This window comes from Scomber scombrus, chromosome 2 (assembly GCF_963691925.1).
Source record: "Scomber scombrus chromosome 2, fScoSco1.1, whole genome shotgun sequence".
Lineage (NCBI taxonomy): Eukaryota > Metazoa > Chordata > Actinopteri > Scombriformes > Scombridae > Scomber > Scomber scombrus.
In genome coordinates, this window is record NC_084971.1 from 19,419,822 (window position 1) to 19,441,069 (window position 21,248).

Genomic DNA, 21,248 nt, shown 5'->3' on the forward strand with positions numbered 1-21,248 from the left:
CATACATGTGTGATTGTTATTCACTCCCTCTGTCTCCATCTTTCTTTTCTCCGTCTTCCTCCATGTCACACTCTCGTCTTTCCACTTTTCACAAAATCCTTCTCCTCTACAGCTTTGTTCCATAATTTTGAGCTTTCCACTGTTCTTCACATATTGTTCATACACTATTTAATTTTATTGTTGAGGTGTGAGTCCTGCTGTCCAAATCAATTTGTCTCTCAATTCTTTCTCCCTCAGTAGTCACAGTTTTAACAGTATCCCTTCCTCGTGTCTTTTGTTTTTTACAGTATTCAAATAATGGACAAGATACTATTATAAAAGCTGCATTAATCAACATTTTATATATTAACAGTGTATTAAAGGATCAGGGTTGGGAAGGTTACTTTGGAAATGTAATAGGTTACAGATGAGCAGTTACCCTATTTAAAATGTAATTAGTAATGTAACTATTTTAATTACTTAATCAAAGTAATGTAAATGATTACATTTGATTACTTTTTGATTACTTTTTAAATAAACAAATGTTTTCAACTGTTAGGGTAAGTGTACCCATTAAGCACCAAAATCTAAGTTCAGGTGTTTTTCATGGATACTGACATGATTTATAAGGGAGATCATTTCTTATAAAGCAAGATGTATCTGTCATTTAAAATTGTATTTAGTTCATCTAGGTTTTGGAAAATAAAATAAAGATATTTTATGAAAAAAGTCAAAAGTCTGGCATGGGATTTATTGGTACTGTTACACCATTTAAGCCCATGTGTGTTCAAAATAATCCCACGTCATGATTTATTAAAAAAAAATATATATATTCTTTTCAAAGAATTAAAAAAAGCAATATATGTATTTAGTAACATATATATTAAAAAATAAGGAAAAAACCCTCCTGAGCAAAATCTTAAAGGTCTGACTTCAAATTGTAACCATCAACATTTTTTTAATAAATAATTGTAATTTAATTACACATTTTTTCTCAGTAACTGTAACAGATTACAGTTACATTTATTTTGTAATTATATTACATAACGCTGTTACATGTTACTCCCCAACACTGCAAATGACTAATATGAAAGGGGTCACTCATAATGACAAACCTACAGAAAATTATTATACAACCCTGAAGCTTTTCAACCTCTTGTGTTTTTTAGTTCTCTACAGTCAGATGTTTCCCTCAGGAGCTGGTGAAGACCAAAAAATGGCTATAATGGAAGTGAATATTGGACTGAAATTCATCTGCTGGCCAGAAGCTTTGCTAATGTTGCTCTGTGTCTAGTGGATATGTTAATAGGCAACTGTTTGCTCATACAGTAAAAAACAACAATTATTCAATTAAGTGGCCATAAAATCTGCTAATGCAGCTTTTGAACATCAGGGTTGTAACTTTTTTGGGTCCAAAATGTATTTATAGCCTTTTGCAGCCAGACTCTCTTCTTTGTCTGGCTTCACTGTTTCATTAGGAGGGTTCTTGTCTTTTCTCGGTGCTCAGATCCCTCTTCACCTTCATCTTTTTTTCTCCCTCAGCCAGGATGTCTCTGAAAAGTGGAAAGGGAGGATCTGATAGTAGACCATCCTCTGCTGGAAGGTCAGTAGTATCTGACTTAAATTAGTGGGGAAAAAATAGTACTGAGTGGATTATACCCATAAAGTCTCATTTACAATGTACCTAAAAGATCAGGAATTAGAGAGGTTGTAATACTTAAACCTGAACTTAGCGGTTTTCTTTTAAGATACAATTTGGAGATATGCAACACATATTATTTCCCAAAGTGTAGTTAGTGAGCAATCAATTAGCAGAAAGACAGTCTTACAGGAGATGGTATAGTCTGTTTTAGAAAGATTTTTTTCAGTGTCCTAAAGTTTCTAGGTCCCTTAAACAGCCATGAACATTTAAACCGAGTTCAGTGTTGTTGAATTGTATCATTGGTTGTAATACATTTTAAAACATTTTCCATATGCATGACATTTGGTGCACTTTATATTGATTAAGGCTTCTTTTTCTTTTAGCATGTCTCCAAGAGGGGGGAGAGCTGCAGCTGCTGGCAGATCGCCTGCTACTGGGAAATTCAAAAACAAGGCCCTTCAGCTCAGCCTCTCCAAGAAATTCTGGTTATTATCATTCTTTGTTTCTAATCAACATTGATTAAGACAAGAGGAGTGGGTTGTGTGGATTTGCACACTCAATTAGTGCCATCGATTGGTACATCAGGTGCAAAACAAGCCTTCAGAATTTCAAACTTCGTCTTAAGAAATACTTCCTTTATTTCTTTCTCTTAGTGACTGATGTAATGAATGATGTTCATGATTGCTGATGTTTTTCAATTATCTCACTCATTTTATTAATTATTTCAAGGGAGGCTAGATGGAGTAACACCTTTCTAAGAATATCAACAAAAAGGCCCTTAAGTGTGTTTGTTAATTTAAGTTGTGAGGTGAAATTATAGGCCTGGCTTAAATGATGACAGCTCTCAACACTTGGCACGCAAATGCACACTTCACAGCTCAAAGTCACAGTCTCCCGCGGCCAAGGGGAAGGACTCTGGTGAGGACGATTCTCATCGTCGCGGCAGAAGGAGCCTCAGCAATAGCTCAGCAGTGGCAGCCGCCTACATCTCCTTCCTCAATAAACTCTTTGGACAGGTCAGTTCAACAACACATTGCTGCATGTACTGCATGTTTTTTGGCTGTCTGAGATGAAAGTTGACAATCATGACAGAGAGGTAGTAAAATCTTTGGTCATCAACATAAAATGTGTAGGACACATTCACCAATGACTGATTCAGAGCTTTGTCAACCTAACACAGCCTGCAGCAAAGTACTGACAGTGTCCGAAATGTAGGACCAAATTTGTAAAATATGAATGAATATGAATTTTTTTTTTTTGTATTATCTTTTTATTGAAGATAATGCGAAGACAATCATATAAGAAAAGACAAACATTTTCTTTTACAGAACACAAGTGAACACAAATTTCCCATCCCCCCACCCCTAACCAAACAGAAACCTGAGTAGTGTAAGATACACATAAATAGAAGTTACAGTGTATTTAGGAAAACAAATTGTACAAGTGTTTAAACAGAGAGAAAAATAAAAAAATAAAAAAAATAAAGTGGAGGTCATGTAGAAATAAAAGAAAAAAGAAATAAAGGAAATAAAAGGGGAGTAGATGAGGAGGCTGCACTAGACATGCGTTGTCATGTGTATGTATATATATATATATATATATATATATCTATCATCCCACAAAAACCATAATAGTCATGATGTCATGGACTGTCAGGGAGGGTTTTTAGTTCGTTAATGAAAGAAATTACTGGATCCCAGGTGGTATAGAACAGATTTTTTGACCCTCTAAGAGTGTATTTTATCTTTTCCAGACTTAAGTAAAGCATAATGTCACTCAACCATAAGGAGATGCTGGGCGGTTTGGAGGACTTCCAGAGTAACAAAATCCTTCTGCGAGCAAGAAGGGTGGCAAATGCAATTAATGTCTTTTATGAAAGAATACTGAATATTGCGACCAGTACTCTGAGAGAGAGGGGCACGACCAGAACATGTGTGTTAGTGTTGCTTCAGCCGCCCGACACCTAATACAGGTCTCATCAACATCAGAATAAAATTTGGCCAGTCTAGACTTGGAGAGGTGGGTACGGTGTAATACCTTGAACTGAATAACACCCAGCCTTGCACATGAGGTAGTACTGTTAACTCTCTTTAAGGCTTCAGTCCAGGTCTCCTCAGGTATAACCTCCCCAAATTCTCTCTCCCATTTCTCTTTAATTTTATTGAGAGGAGTTACTTTGATAGATGAAATGTTGGAGTAAATTCTTGAAATAAAACCTTTTGGGTTGGAGGGGATTTGGAAGATGTCATCTATGGCAGTAGGTTGGGGAGCATTGGGGAAGTTAGAGTCTATATTTTGTATAAAATGTCTGGCCTGGAAGTATCTGAAATGACTGGAGACAGGAAGGTTGAATTTGGTGGCTGTTAAACGGGTCTGGAAGGCGCTGACCGTCTCCTGGAGGACATCCATGGTTGTCTGGAGTGGTTTTAATGACTGTTGTATCAGCTCCGAAAGATCATCCTTCAGACCGGCTCTCTGTTTCGACAGTTCGGCCACCAGTTGCGACATGGAGATGGTGTCGGTGGAGTCGCCCCGGGCAGGTGAGCTAGCGCTAGCATCATTGCTATTGGAGGTAGCCGCATTACCTGCCATGGTTGAAAGTTTGCTAGCTATGGATGGCACTGCTGGGGTTTGTGCGCCGCCAACGTTGTTCTTCTTATGTTTAGAGTTGCTCATCGTGGTACCAAACGCTCCGAAGTGACTTAACAATGCGCTAAGATAGTTTGTTAGGAGAAAGTCCGATGTTTAAATAAAAAAAATCAGCAAAAGTGATCGGGAGACCTGAAGCTCACGTCTGCTCTCTCACATGGTCAACCGGAAGCCGAATATGCATATTTTGAATGAAGTCCACAGCACATCTATTTGTCTTAATATATTCATGGCACACACAAACCAAAATGAATGAGGCAAATCGAAAAAGAAGGTTTTTGCATCCTCCTTCTACCTACCTCTGGTTTCATACACTTTTTTCAGTTTACAGTTTCAGTTTTCAGTGCACTATGATTCATCGGCCACATCTGACATGCCTCAAATTGATATTTTACAGTCTGATGACAGTCTGTCACCCAGTTAACTTAAACCATTGCTGTTGTCGTGATCCTTTCAGTCATTATGCTCTACTGTAGTTGTAGGGTCAGTCAGTCAGTCAGTCATTATTAGCTGAAACTAGGAAACTGATGTGAAAATTTGAGTCAAACTAGCATTAAGGACCCAAAACTAAAAGTAAAAAAAGTGGCTTTGATTTATTTAAGGTTTTATTTTTCCAGGGTTTTCTTCTGATACAATGGAGGTGAATAGAGTTTGGTTAGTGGTGCTTGAAGATTTTGTCATTCTGTTTAGGTTTATTGTTTAGGGGATGGATTTTGATTGGCTGCAGTGTATTTATTGTCCATCAAATCGCTCTGAAAGTGATGTTAACGTTTGCCACTGTTGTTGTCATTATAGCTGTGGTGTGGACTCCACCATCCACCATCATCATAAGAATGACTTTTAAAATTATATATTTATAGTTATCGTTATCATTGTTGGTGTGGACTGCCCTTAAAAAGGTCCCTACCTTCAGTATAGAGAAGTTACACAGATTGGTGTAGGAAAATGTAACCATTTGTTCAGCAGATACTAAGTGGTAACTATTGATTAAAATGAACACTGGTTGTTTGCTGCAGTTAAACACAACACAACTAAATGAATGCAATGTTTGCAAACAAGTAATTGCAAATACTGGACAGGTCAAATGACCATGAAAAGTGGACATCATTACCCACCTCTGTTCATTTAAACGGATCTATCTTATCAGGGCTGCAGGTAACCTCATCTTCAAAATCAAATCAATCTTTAAAAAACAAAAAAGACAAAAAAAACCAAACAACAATACTCCAATAATTTCACCTCACAAATGATCTACTGCCTGGAGTGCCTGTTTTATTTGTACCGCTTGGCTCATGTTAAGACACTGACTCTGTTCATGTATAAAACCCTGATCCCAGATAGCTTCAGGACATCACAGAATATTTGATAAAATGGAAACTAGACACCAGCCAGCTAATGATCCAACTCAATTGCATCGTTCTCATTTATTTTGAAAACATGTGTTGATTTATATACCGGGCATACTTTACAATAAACATTTAACGGAAATATAAAATCTGAATGATTTGACTTCTTTTTTTTTGTGTGTGGATATTTTAGTCCTCATTGGCCAAGAAAATGTTGTATAGTCCTTCAAAGAGCCAGCATTATGTTGGAGGTGGAAGGAGACTTTGGCAACATGTTTGAGTCTTCCTATTGAGGAAGTGGATGTGGATCAGATCCAGGATGTTAAGGAGACTGACTCTGTTCTGTCAAGGACAGAACTCTTAATGGCAAATACCCATTAAAATAATGGCTTTTTCCATGTTAGTGTACTAAAATTGAAATGGTTAAACCTTGTTACAGTGTAGAATCGTATTTGATGTGGACTGTTTGGTCCTTTGTTATTTTATCATTGCTGAAACATGCTGTACATGTTCTCCTTTAGTTATTTATTCCATGAAAAAATATGTTTTGTAACAGTATCACAGTGATGATGGAAGTTCTTTAGTTAGATCAATGGCTTCATTTTTTTAGTCACTTTTGAATTCTTTCTGTTGTGATCCCTTTAATGTGTTTTATTCCTTTTTTAAAAGTTTTTTAAAAATATAATTCACCTTTTAAAGAGTACTTTAATATTGTTACTCATAATAGATCCTTTTAATACTGAAACATTATGAGACCCTGCTGAAGCCATATGCAGAGCCAAAGGCTTTTTCCATAAATGCCTTCATCACAGGAGAGGGATTTACTGTAAAAGATAACAGCAAAATCTATGCCAAAGGGAGTTTTGTGCCTATGAACGCTTTAATGATGTACCATAACTCGATTTCTTCTTAACTAATGGGACTGTTTCATTGTTTTAAAGCCACTTGATGGGAAATGAAAGCCGTTTCACAATGACCTTGGGCTATTGTGGACTCCACTTCACCATCCCTCCATGAGTTACTACCTCACCTGCCATGACTGATCTGCTTTGCTCTCCTATGACAGTCCCTTGTTTGAATTTACTAGTAGCCAGGTACCGTAGAGGGGTCTGCGTCGTATCCACAGGACAAAACACGCAATGTTTCACTTGCTGCCTTGAGACTGAGGCATGGAGACCATCCATCCTGCAGTGTTCCTAATCTCTGCCTCAACACAAGTATTAATAACCCCCTTAGCAAGGTCCACTGTCAGCCCTCATTAGATCCAACTGGAGAAGGAGCTGGCAGAGACAAATTGCGAATGAAAAACAATTGATGCATTCACATATCAGATAGACAGATTGATGTGAATGGACTGAGAGAATGAACATTTACATTTACTAACCCTGTTATAAAGCGACTTCTCCATGTAAAGGGGGCATACTGTTTGCGTTTGTATGAAGTGTCCACATGCCTCTCACATGTGTCCGTGCGTCATGCTTACAAAGCAGTGGGCTGCTCAGTGGGCCATGTGAAGGCAGACAGAATGAAATTAACTGTTAATGGGCTCGTTCTGACAGATGAATTGAGAGTCTGCATGGCATGCTGTCTAATCCTTTCTGGATGGGAAAAAAAATCCAATTAATGTGTTGACCTTGCTATCTAAATATGCCCTTGTAGTCTAGAAGATCCTTTGCAGGGTAAACAGCGGTGCTGCTGTACTCTGGCCAACAGAGCTGTTTTATGTCACGGTGTTGAAAATCATGTTAAAACCTAAATTGTTTATCTTAAACAGTGTTTAAAAATGTCAGGCTTAACATTTTCAATAGTGAAATAACTATTGATGCAATTGTGTCTTGGCATTGTATTTGGGTTTCAACTCTGTTGGCAATATTATACAGTGAATAATTATTTGAACGCTTGCCATGTGGAGCAGCTTCCAAGTAAACCACGGGGCCTCTACTTTTCCTGAAGCTATTGTGTACTTGAACAGGATGACCTTGTGTGATTTATGTATTAGCCACCCTGAGTGCCAACATGTATTAGGAAGAAAATACTGCACTTCTCTTTGCATTTCAGTTTCACTATAGCTCTGATTTGTCTTTTTCTGTCTCTGACTTTTCAGCAGTAAAAACAACAGCTGATGATTAAGAAATATTTTTCTCTAATAAAATGAGCAATAATATAATGAAAATACATAGAAATGTATACGTTGGGTGAGCATCAGCATCAAATACACCTACGAACATGTTCATTTAGAGATTCATGAAACTATCTTATCATCCAAGGTTGTCTGTCTCATCCATGTGTTTTGAATATAAATTGTCTAAGTGCGACCATCAGATAAATATGAGGTAAAAAGTTGAACATTTCCTTTTGAAATACAGTTGAATAAAAGGACAACCTGACATAATAGAAACAATTAAAATGCAAATACTGTACATGGACAGTTATAATTAGCTATTTCCACATCTGTTAGTGTGTCTTTATCTTACTGTCTTTAATTTTATTCAGTCAACTGCTTGAGAGCAAGGACAAACAAGCCCTCAGTGAATAAGTACAATAATCAGAGCTTTGATACACTCCATAAGCTTGTGTGTCAGTCAATTTTCTTTGAACTTATAGATATCCTCAGGCTCGCAGCGTCTTTGTGCTAAGCAGTATCTCTAATATGTCAGGCTCAGTTGCTCCATACTAAGATGACTGAGTTTGCATGTTTCTTGCTTCCCCTGTGGATGTGATGATGTTTGGTGCAGAGGACTTGTGCATTGTTAACGAGAGCTTGAATGCTGCTGTAGGCACGGTTACAATTTAAAACAGGGCATCCTGCTGAAGACACATTGTCTCATTACTTTTATGAGATGATTAATTTAATTTCACAAGGATCTTTCAATCATCCGTGATTTACATATGCAAATTTAAGTCAGTACATGTTTACATATATGATAATTAGAACATTGTTTCTAGGACTGATGATGTGATATGTACCATCACATTTTTTGCAAAAATATTCATCCATAGGTAACATGGATCTATGTGAAACTATCTTTTCAAGCTAACACATTTCTTGCCTGAAAATAATGTATTTTTACACTATTGCAACTGATGACCAAATTAGTTTGCAACCACTGGAGTTATTAACATATTGCTATTTTAAACCTGTGGTGCACATAAATTGCACTACTTTATGCTTATGCTTAATGAGCATCTGTGGAGATTTTGTTTCTAGCTTCTAGATTTGCATCATCTTCTCTGAAAATACATGAACAAGTAAGAGAAAGAGAGTGAGGGAGAAACAGAGGGAGAGTCAACCTGAGCAAATGTCAAAAAAAGGCATAGAATACTGAGTGTTTCACACACAAGGGCTATATGCAAATTATCTGCCTTGTGTTGGCAAGTGTCTATGTGTGTGTTTCTGCATTTACATGCATCTGTTTTTTTTTGCGACAGTGCAAGGTTTGTGCCTGGTGTATTTGCATGCACACACATTCAGCTTCTTCTGCACCTCTTTCAGGATGTTGAAAATGTAGTGTATGTGTTAGCTCGTGCATGTTGGAGTGTGTAATATTGTGTCATTTTGCAAATTAGAAAGACATGTCTGGGTTGAAATCCCATTAGAGTATACTGTCAGCATGCAGCAGTGTTGACATGATATGCATGTTATTCTAATTTGGTAGTCAAAAACAGATTATCACTGGGGTATTTCTCAGGAGAATTTGCTGCTTTAAAGCCACCCTGATTTCACATCCCGTCCTGTGATGCTACCTTGTAATTATTTTGTCTGTTTTTCTTTTCCCCTGCTGCACAGGAGAGAGAGCTGATGCCAGATGAGTTAGATGGTAAGATGTTGTTGTGATTGCGATGCAGGCACACAATAAAATACACCTCAACTGTACTGCTTTATCAATCGCATTGATATTTTCTCCTGCTGTGATTGCTTCTCTGCATGATTCATGTAAGAGACTGAGACGGAAGGTTTCTAAGACTGCCTTGAAATGTTCTCGCCAGTGACTCATAGCCACAAAATCAATTACTGAAAACATAACTTTATGTTATTGAGTGTACTTCTGACTGCTAGAATCAACAACTTACAGACAAGTTAAAACTTTGTTCAAATGTGTTACTATCTGTGCCTGTGCACACTGTGTATGTGCATGTTTTTGTGTGTGTGTTTGACTCTTGGGAAACAAAAACATTTTACCTTGTTTTATGGTTTGTGTGTCTGTCAGAGCTGCAGCAGGCCTTCAAGGAATTTGACTACGATGCGGATGGCTTCATCCATTACAAAGACATAGCAGATTGCATGAGGACCATGGGCTACATGCCTACTGAGATGGAGCTCATCGAGATCATCCAGCAAATCAAGATGAAATGTGCGTATTCGTCTCTCTGGTTGCATGTGTATGGATGGTTTTCACTTTTCTCCTTAGGTGCTACACCATGTGTGAATGATTGATGGGTCTTTCTGAAGTGTGAATGTGTGAGTAATGTGACTGTGGGTGTTGCACGAACACGTGTGCTTGCATACGTGCACTCCCTTTTTTTCCTAAGGAGCTGGTGTTAGTCTTTGGAGTTGGGGACATTAAAGACATTTTAGCAGACTGATTGATGGCCCTAACACTGCAGGTGCATGGGTGTATGAGTGAGTGTGAATGTGAGTCTGCATGTTGAGATGTGTGTTTAGGCCTAACTTTCCTCTCTCTGCGTTTATCAAGGGCATTTTTTTTTCTGTTCTGAATCTTCAAGTATGAATCTCTGTGTTTGTGTTTACAGTTTAAGGTCACTGTATTGATATCTGGATTTCTGCCATAAACATTGAGAACTTGTTGCTGTAACACCTACATAATGTCAAGGCAAGGGCTGTAAAATCTGACAATCTACTACATAAGATTCTGCCAAGTCTTTATGTAATGATTTAAATGATACACAGGTCATACACACAACGAATGTACTAGAAGTGTTAGGTTTTTATTGTAATCTACTTAAAGCATCATGTATGTTGCAATGCATCAGTATTGGCTAACAGTATAAATGAGGCCTGTACCACACCTACACTGCATCAGAACGATTTTTACATGTTTATATGCAGTGGAGCAGTGGAGGTCCTCAACGTGTGCAGGTTACACACCTGTAAAGACAAATTTTAACTTTGTATGTCCACAAGATCTGACCGTGTCGTGTTCCAGCTCTATCACAGCTCAGGTGATGCTTCAGTGTATTGGAAATGTTTTAGAGCAGATCATCTGTTAGGCATGAGTTCAGAATTGTTTGCCAGGATTAATGTTTACAAACATATTTACAGCTTCTTTAGACGTGGTAACAGATGCTTTGTGGCAATTTGACAATATTTTGTACCTCAAACTTATACTGTGATCCCTAATTTTAAATGACAAAGGAGCTGATCTCATAGCATAGCTCCTGTCATTAACCTGTATTTTTGTTAATTTCATCAGATGATGCAGTGATCTTAAAATAATATTATCTGCAGTTCAGCAGATAGGTAATGACTATTACTAACAGGCAGTAAACTGCTATTGAAACATAAAATATGTAAATGAGAATAACTACAGTGTGATTTCAGCTACCTTGAAATACATTGTGTGATCACAGAGAGCAAAAGACTGTTACACTCCCTCCCCTCAGTCTCACTCTCTAATTACAAGCATAAAAACTACTTTTTCTGTATGTGTGTTAAGACAAACTCAGTAACATATGAAAAGCATAATTAAACATTAATTTGGAGTCAAATCTCAGTAAATACAAATATAATAGACACTCACATTTGCATGTCACACTTCACAGATGCAAGCCAGTCCAGCAAAAATAGACCCGTTGCGCAAAGATATTGGAGCAGGTGTCTCGTGGACCACATGGCAGGTGGTCATCCCTGGCATCCGCGACGGAGCTGGACCACGTCACAGTCGGATGCCATGGACATTATGAGAAAGGCAGCTGAAAATCTCACCTCGCTGCTGTGATGTAGAAGTGTACTCCTTGGTGTGGTCAGTACAGTCACATCACTGTTGTGCATGGATACAGGTGCAACAAAGCACACTTCTGAGGACCCAACTGCACACAATACAGCCAGAGACAATGACGTTAAGGAATGACCATTTATAGCAAATGGTTATATGACTATAGTTAGATTTGGCGGAAAAGGTTCAGCTGTTTGAGGTACGAGGATTCTGCTTGGAGAGCTAATCCCCCTAATAAATAAAACAGTACCAGTTACAGGTTTGGACACACCTTCCCATTCATTTGAAACAGAAAACTTCTGACTGGTACAAACATTAAATCTTAGTTAAAATATAAAATGCCACATAAGGAGGAGGTTGGAGTGGTGGAAGGAGCTGCAGCACCAAATGCATTGGTAAGAGCATAACCGGCAGAATTAAGTGTGACAGTGTCAGTTTAAAAGGTTTGTGGAAACCCCAGCATGAATGTGATTGGATGTTACCAGTCACACAGCTGTGGATGAGTCAGTGATTGTAAAAGCATATTGAAAACAGCTGAGGCCAATGAACTGAAACAAGTGCAACTTCAGTGCTCTGTCTGAACCAATACATTGCTTTACAGACCGATATTACTCTACTTTCACTCAAAAGGGGTCGTTTAACCCAAATTACAAAAGTCACATATTGTGATCTAGCATGGCAGACAGTTGTGGTTTTATTTGATGAGGTTTCTACTCAAGAAATGGTTCTTTGGATATAAAGTCACTGTTGAATTTGTCATGTGTCATTGCTGTGAGCATCAAAAGATATTTCTTTCCACTAGCAACTAGTTAATTTGATTCACCTGGTGTCCCAGGTGTAAATAATTTCCTGATTAGATGGTTAAAATGGGGACAGCATGGATCTTGAAAAGCAGGATTGAGAGAGCCACTGCAGCATAAATGTCCTCAACTGATATGAATAGAGCACAGATGTACTTTAAAGTCATACATCATGCTGAATTACAGGGAAATGTGTATAAAATGACTAATATTTCATTGGCACTCTTCCATTTCATGTAATGTTCCAGACATAAAAGCGGTGTTTCAGATTTGAATTATAAACCCTACACACAATGACTGCACAGAACAGCAGCAGATACACAATATGTGAAGCTTCAAACAGAGTAAAAAAACAACATGTTTTTAAAATCTCATTTTAAAGGGAAACCGTGAGAATGTTCTTGTTTTTTTAAAACATCTGTGCTTCATATTTTTAATTTGGTCTTATGTTTCATACTGTGTAATATGAATTATTCATCTGTTCACTGATGTTTTTTGACCTATAAGGTAGAATGGGCTTCAGACATTTCTAGTTTAATCTGTGCAGCTCTGCAGTAATCCCTAAAGAGCCAATAATACCATGCAATTCAGTCTTTTTCCCATAACTAGCATAGCACTATCAATTTAGAAAAAATAATCTCTCTTTTGGGAGAGGTTTTCTACTCTGTGATTATAGACTGACCCACTTAAGGCACTGCTATTTTTTTAAGGCGATGTCAGGAATCCCCCCCAGACTGCTGCTCCACAAGCCAGACAGGCAAAAACATATATGCCTTACCTTGAGGCACGTATAAAAATCCTTTGCTAACTCAAAAATCATAATTGATTGCCAGAAGTGGTCTTTTATCTCAGAATCCTTCATCTGCCACTGCAACCAGAAGATGGCTAGTTAGATGACAGCCATCAGATTCAAGATTCAGCCCCATGAAAATGCTTTTCCGTGCAAACAGAGTTTGTCATTTGATTCTCATCCGCCACAGCCCTGAGACTCAGAGCACTGATTACATTTTTCAACCATTAAATGACCAAATGGCTTTATTGAAGTAGTCTTTCACATCCACCAAGGCCCAGATAATGAAAACAGACCGAGCCTATTCGTCTACACTATCAAATAAGCCTGTCTTTTGTCAAACTAATAACATGAGCCATCTCATTGTATCAGTCTGTTTTGATAATTACCATGGGGATCAGACTAAACAAAACAGGTTGTAACTGGGTTGAAAGGAGCATCATGGGCACATAGCTAAATGCATTGTTAGTCTGTGCATTTAGGACATTCATTAACTTTTCACAGACTACCTTGTTATTAGGTCAGGAAAGGCAGTCATTACTCCTACCTTTAAAGAAGTACTAAGCTTCTATGGTTGGTCTGCAGGATAAAAGTAGAAAAATGGTGGATTCAATAGTTTTAACTCTGACAAGTCATTGGCTCAAGAGCTGGAGTTTTACCTCAGATTTGATGTTCACAATTTGGTGAATCTGATCAACTAAAGGTTAGCATTTCTAACTCGTCCACCCTTACTACGTTTGATAATTGTACTGTGCTTAACACTTTTATGCACTGCAAACACAAGACAAGCCCTGGCCCAGATAACATTGGGAGCTACCTGCTCTCCTGCTCATCTGGTTTATGTTGTCACTCTGCCAGCAGAGGGTTTCAAAATTATGGAATATGGAAAGTGTCTATTGTGATTTCTGACTCTGAACCACCACCCAAAGGTCCTGAATGACTATAGGCCAGATGCTTAGATCTCAATGGTCATTCTTGAAGGTCATGAAAAACTCATAAAGCAGGAACTTCTGGACAAAACCCAAAACCATTTTTGATGCATTTCAGTTTGCATACAGGGCCAGGCATACAGGACACTACTGCTGCCTTGCTTGACCTTTTACTCAAATACCTCGAGGGCAGTAAAACTCATGCCAAGCTGCTGTTTGTTGATTTTTTTTTATCAGCTTTAAACACCATTCACCCGTTTGGTGGATAAAGTCTTAACTACTTTAGAGTTGATTCTAGTTTGACTGGTTGGTTCCTCGTCATCGTCTCCAGCAGAATCCAGAGGATGAATAAGTACATGTCAGGGGAGTTCGCCCATAGGTTCACCGCAAGAGTGTGTTCTCACTTCTTATTTTCTACATAAAGATGACTGTCGGAGCCAGTTTGAGAACTGATATATCCTGAAGCTTGCAGAGGACTCAGTTATTCATTCAGCATTCATTCCTCCAACTCAGTGTATCAAAGGCAAAAGACAAGCATAGACTTTAGACATCATCCTCCTCCCAGTCAGAACACCATCACTGGGGGTTTGAGGTGGAAGGTTGTCAGACATAAATACCTTAGTTTAATTATCAATAACAATCTCACTTTTGAATGTCATACTGAAATATTTTGGATGAGAGGTCAGCAATAACTTTTCTGCCTACGGACACTTGCCAACTTTCATGTTGACAGTCTTTTACAAATCCTATATAGAATCAATTTTATAATTTTCCCTCACCTGTTGCAATGACAGTTTACATATCTAATCCAAAAACAAACTGACTAAATAGTGAATACAGGCAGCAAAATGACAGGTGTCCAGCAGAGTAGCCTGTCTGCTCTGTATAACAGGTGGTGAAGAGGGCAAGTTCCATCATGTCTGTCTGCACCCACCCTCTTCATCAGGATTTTCAATCCCTAACCTCTGACACCCACTTCATATTCCCCTCAGTCAAGACAAACTGACACAAACACTCATTCATCCCCACAGCCATTACCCTCCTCAACTCCAGGAAAAGGAGGTAGCCTGCCCATCATGAGTATGAAAGTCTACTTATTGATGTTACGTTGATTTCTGATTATGTTGTTGCTGCTGGATGGATTTGTTGATGTATTTTGGTGCTAATGCTATGCTGGTAATACTTCATATAGTGGGATGATAGGATAGTCATCATTGTATTGTTTTTTTTTATGTTAATGCTATGTTGGTCATTCTTTATATAAAAGGTTGACAGGATAGTCGTCATTAATATTGTTCACACGGCTGTTTCTGATGATTATGTGTGTTCGATGCAGAGCTGCTGAGTCTATGTTACAAATGAATGCTACAATGAACGCTAAGTTTCCCTGTGTCTGCTGGATGTGTAGGCTAAATAAGCTATTGTATGCTAACAGGTTCACAATCATGACTCTATCAGTTGATAATATGTCAATGTCGTGTTTTCAGTTTGTTCTGCTGCCCTCAAGTGGCCAAAAAATTCACTTCCTGCAGGTTTGAGTACAGGATCAAAATAGTTCTTGCACCATTGTTGGTATATAATGTTATGCCAATATCCTTTGACACCTCATTGCTTCCATATGTCTGGTACAGACAATCCAGGAAGACTTGGAAGTTATTATTTGATAGTCAACCTATACATGTATGTATCTTCATCCACTTGTGTGTGCTCTGTCTTCCTACAGGGGGTGGACACGTAGACTTTGACGATTTCTGTGAGCTAATGGGACCAAGGATGCTGGCTGAGACAGCTCATATGGTTGGGCTGAAGGAGCTCCGCTCTGCCTTCAAACAGGTAAGAGGCCCCTGGCAAAAAACTCCAAGAGGTCTGACTTCAAGAACGCCTCCTGGTAGTGTGACAGTAGGCTTACTTTGAAGTGTGCCGCAGGACTTTTCCTTAGAGAGTGCATGAGTTCATGGCTCTCGTAAACAAGTCTAAGGGAAGTGGCATAGCTGTCTATGAATGCAGAAGAAAAGTTTTAAGGGGAGAGAAAATAATTCATATTGATGTTTTAATATAGCCTATTTGCAGCCACCATATATGTACACACCTGTTCATTAGACATGCCTGCTTTTCCTCAATAATCTGCAGGAAATCTATATTGAATTTCCATCTCTGACGTCAATACATAGGCAGGCCAACAATTTGATTGTCCCCCAAAGCCAAGTCCTTATGTGACGTAGTCTTTGACCAAACAAAACAAACAAGGTGGTGATGACATTTATAAGCACAGCCACACACCTGGGTTCAGCCATTTACACATTACAACATGATGGGTTTTTAATGATTACTGCACAAGCGACAGCACTGAAAGGGCTCTTAATGTTTATAAATATCAGACCAGAATGTACAATATGCTACTGGACTTTCCTGCTGTTCATTTGTATGGGCCAATCTATATTATAAATTTGTTCTCATGAATTAAACTTGACCACTTTTAGCGCCTAATAAAAGCTGTGTGCTGCCTCAGGGAAGTCACTTATGCAATTTAAATCATGGTATTTCAGTATTAATGTGTTTATGTAAAACAAGCTCTCTCCATGGGTATACCAAACAGCATTTAGTTATACACCTCAGAATGTAACACTGTTTTAAAACAGTGAGTTTGTGCTTTAGCACTGTATGTGCTTTGAGTCAAGTGCTAAATGTACACAATGCTAACATGCTGATGTTTTGCAGGCTACCATATTCGCCTCATTAGTTTTGAGTGTTATTATGCTAACATTTGCTAATCAGCACTAAACACAAAGTGCAACAAGGCAAATGGTAATATCATTAGCTTTGCAGGTATGCGATCATAAAGCCCAAATTTACCTGCTGGTGGCGCTGCTAGATGAAAACTCACCCAAGTTATTTATGAAGATTCATGTAACAGTGGTGGAGAAATTTCACTAAAAACCTAAAATATCGATGTCGTTGTAGCACTGTGGAATTGGGCTACTTTTGAAGTGTTGCTGCATGTTGAATTTTTTGTCCGCTGGCTGTGTATACCTATTTTGCATGCAAATTACATAAATAATATCTAAAAAGAAAAAAAAATCCACATTTTAAATGAAATAATTTATTTTTACCCAAATCCTTAGCCCACCAAACTGATGCATGTACACACACACACACATACACACACACACACACACACACACACACACACACACACACACACACACACACACACACACACACACACACACACACACACACACACACACACACACACACACTGTAATACTTAACTTTGAAGATATTGCAATACATTTGGCTATGATCGCAATGCTGAGATTTTAAAAGCAGTATATGAATTGGCAGAGGCATATTTTAAGTTCTGGCATTGGGCTGGTTTTTTGGCTAGTTTTTATTGGCTATTGTGCTGGTTATTGTGCACGCAACCAGAGGGAATCCCAAGGATGTGAGTTTATGGGGAGGAGGGCAATCATGGGAGAACAGGTACTAAACAGCTGCAGGCAGGCAAACACACTAACTAACCTGTATCAAAGGTATCAAAGCTAGAAGCATGCACATTGAGAAACCATAATTGTCACAAATGATCTGACAGGGACTGGCTCTCTGTGCAGAGTTCTTGTAGAGGAGTAATGTCTTGATGACAGACAGGTGGTCTGATTACCAATGATGGGTTAGGTTAGAGATAGGGTGTGGAGAGAGAGAGAGAGAGAGAGAGAGAGAGAGAGAGAGAGAGAGAGAGAGAGAGAGAGAGAGAGAGAGAGAGAGAGAGAGAGAGAGAGAGAGAGAGAGAGAGAGAGAGAGAGAGAGAGAGAGAGAGAGAGAGAGAGAGAGAGAGAGAGAGAGAGAGAGAGAGAGAGAGAGAAAAGGGCCGCCCACACTAAGAACAATAACTGTAATGCTGTATGATTGTGTGTGATCTGAAGTATTTTGGGACACTAGTTGCTGTGATGTTTCAGTAAATTTACAGACCAAACTGACCATCTGAGCATCTTTTATTGAGCTGTGGCATTGACACACAGTATGAGCACAGATCTGAAGAATAAAAGATTCACTAGCTTTGTTGTTTTTCCACTTGATGGAACACAGGATGATGCTTTGTTTGACTCTTGGGCCGACACAGAGTCTGGGGACAGTGCGCTTGGTGAGTCTTACTGCGACTTGGGTGCAATATTTTTGCACAGCGACAGCTCTGATGAAGAATTTTTGGGACTCGAGTGAGCACATATGTACACACTATTAAATTACCTTGTTCTTTTAAAAGGTTTAATTGAAACTCAGCCTAACCTGAACCCGGTCTGAGTTAATATATCGGTCGAGTTCAGTTCAGCAAATCATTACCGGACCATTAACCATTAACACGACACACTGTTTCAGGTATAATATTTGTGTTTTATTGTGTTTCAGTTAAAAGTAAATTGAGAACGTTTTGGAATATAAACCCCCCAAAATAGACTGCGACTTATACACCGTTTTTTTACAGTAATTAAAATAGACAACATTTAGATATTTGTGTTTTTAATAGTCCAATTGCACTCATGATGTGTGTATGATTGACATCCTTCATTGTATAAAGTTTCATGACAATCAGTTGTTTGATATTTCAGTTTGGACCATTGTGCTGGGCTGACTGACAAACAAACTGCCTGAAAAACAGACTGGCTGACATTACCATCTGAGTGATGCTGCTAGCCAGACTAAAAAAAACATACTCTGGTCGTGAACTGCTTTGGTGTTTTAATTAGCTTTACTTGGTTGTCCCTGAGCTTTGAGGGGAGGCATTCAGGAACATTTCCATCTGACCTCGTCTATCAAGCTTTTATCAAAGCCTGTAGGCAAAACTCATTTGTTTGCATAAAAAGGTTTTAAAAGTTGCTCTGTTCGTGTATTAAAGTCCTTAACAAGGTTTTCTATTTTGAGAACACAAGGCTACATGGTCATCTGCCATTATATCTACAGTTTCTTCCCTTACATTTGTGTCATCATCAAGGTCCAAAATGATCCAGTCAAAATCCAGAAATTCACTTTCTGACATTTGACTGCATTTGCAGAGAATATGTATTAACGCTCGATCATAACTCCTGAGTAGAAACTTCATAACATCGCTCAATCAACTGAAAATAAATTTGCAACTCAGTCTCAAACTCATTTTAAAAGTCTTTCTCACTTCAATACTAACCCCTCATGAGTCAGCATTGCCCCATCTGCAGACTCAAGCTGTTTTCCGACTTCCAGGGACCTTGTGCAGCCATGTTATAGCTATTACCAGAGTGAAACTCGACGATAACTGAAAAAAATTAATTAGCTTTGGCGTGGTATGGGCTATAAAATTCTTTCTGTTTATCTGTGTCTTGTGATAAATTTCTCTCCCCATTTCTGTCTTTCTTCCTCCTCGTTGTACTGCATTCAATCTGTCCACCCACCTCATTAGCCCAGAAATATGCAGTTTTGTTCTCTCATTCTTTGCTCTTTGTCACTTCTAATCATCTTCACCTTTTATCTATTTATTTGTCTCTCTTCACTCACAACATGTCTGTATCCCCACCTCTTTGCCCTCCACTAACCCTACACGTTACAGTTTGACTGCGATGGCGATGGGAAGATCACGCTTGATGAGCTGAAGGAGGGCATGAAGACCCTTCTGGGGGAGAAGCTGAAGAAAGGCGAGCTGGAGGAGATCCTCAGTGACATTGACCTCAACAAAGATGGAAACATTGACTTTGATGGTGAGTGGTTGGGGAGTCGAGGGGGTGGAGAAATGTGTGGGAGAGGAGTGGATGGACATTGAAACAATTCATAAAAACCAATGATGAAACACTTAAGACCTGCATGTGGTGTGGTGTACCGTGGGGAAGAGCAACCTAGAGGAGGAACAGAGCAGAAATGTCAGCAAATCTAATTGGAATGGGTTGAGGATAAAGGGAAGAGAAGGAGAAAATGAGTAAGAAATGAGGCGGGAAAAGGGTGCAATGAGGAAAGAAGTCAAGGTGGACTGGTTGGAAGGGCCAGTCCAATCTAATCAGTAGTGCATTAAGACAATCAATTCACATGCCTGGACACCTGTCACATGTTACACGTCAAGAACAAACCCTGTTGGACGGCTCAAGGACTTTGCAGAAATTACATTACCATGTGTTACCTCGCAAGCAAATAAACACACACAAACACACACACATATAAGCACATATGTGCACATCGATATGCACGTGTGCAGGTGCCATCAACACCACATGCATGTTAGTGCGATCAAAGGCTGCCGCTCGCACAGAGCTTAGAAGTGAGACCCTGTTTGTCTTGTCTCAGCAGTCCAATCAATTGCAATTATTGGGAACATATGAATAAGCGTGTCAGTCTCTGAAGGGATCAATAAGCAGGTGGTCCTCATTATCATCAATTAGCCCCCAGGGCAGCATTTGAGTGTATCTGTCCAGTTCAGCCACACTGGTAGAATATCCAGCAACCAGGCACCTGGCTGACAAGCACCAAACGCAGCACCGAGGCGATGGCCCTGAATATCAGGGCAGGTGAAGCTTCTCTGCTTGGTTTACTACTTTTTATAGAAAAGGGTTAGAGGAGTAGTACCTCAAGAGATAATGTTAGTGGGTTAATCTGGAATTAAACCTTTAGTACTCAGTCAATCAATAGATTTGCATCTACAATCAGAATTCTTTCAGAACAAAGCCCTCCAGGAGGACAATGGAGAAAGACAAGAAGCGATTGATTTTATGGATTTAGTGGAACCTGCCTCGGGCTATCTGCAGCTTGGTTTTCATTGACAGAACACATCAATAGCTGTCCTGATTGACAAGCAAATCCACGATAATGTCTACAGCAAGCCAAAACAAGTGGTAATCAAACTGATTACCAATTATAAGTCAAGAAGAGCATGAAAAATGGTAGTAGGCAAGATGGAGGTGTTGATATTTAAAGTCTATGACTAGGCTTGACCAGTTCTGTACTCTTTTTTTCCCACAGCAGGACATATTAAACATATTTAAATTTTCAGCTGAAATGCTCCCGTATCTGTCAATTTTTTCTGCTTTGACGTATCACCCCATCACCACTTCAGTTTTTCATTAACTTGGTGATAATGGAAACATTTTTTTCATTACATCACACAATGAGCTGTGTTAGTTTCCAGTGCAATTTCATGTGGACTGCT

The 21,248-nt window shown here is 38.8% G+C and overlaps 1 protein-coding gene across 1 annotated transcript in view; it reads left to right on the top strand.

Moving 5' to 3' along the window:
- cabp4 (calcium binding protein 4) overlaps positions 1 to 21,248 on the top strand; it is a 54,111-nt gene that overhangs the window by 32,621 nt on the left and 242 nt on the right. The window contains exons 2-8 of the mRNA XM_062429922.1: positions 1,526 to 1,582; positions 2,005 to 2,106; positions 2,499 to 2,637; positions 9,404 to 9,434; positions 9,825 to 9,968; positions 15,813 to 15,922; positions 19,665 to 19,812. Of these exons, the coding sequence (XP_062285906.1) occupies positions 1,527 to 1,582; positions 2,005 to 2,106; positions 2,499 to 2,637; positions 9,404 to 9,434; positions 9,825 to 9,968; positions 15,813 to 15,922; positions 19,665 to 19,812 (730 nt within the window). The 5' untranslated portion in view covers position 1,526. The remainder of the gene's footprint in view (positions 1 to 1,525; positions 1,583 to 2,004; positions 2,107 to 2,498; positions 2,638 to 9,403; positions 9,435 to 9,824; positions 9,969 to 15,812; positions 15,923 to 19,664; positions 19,813 to 21,248) is intronic.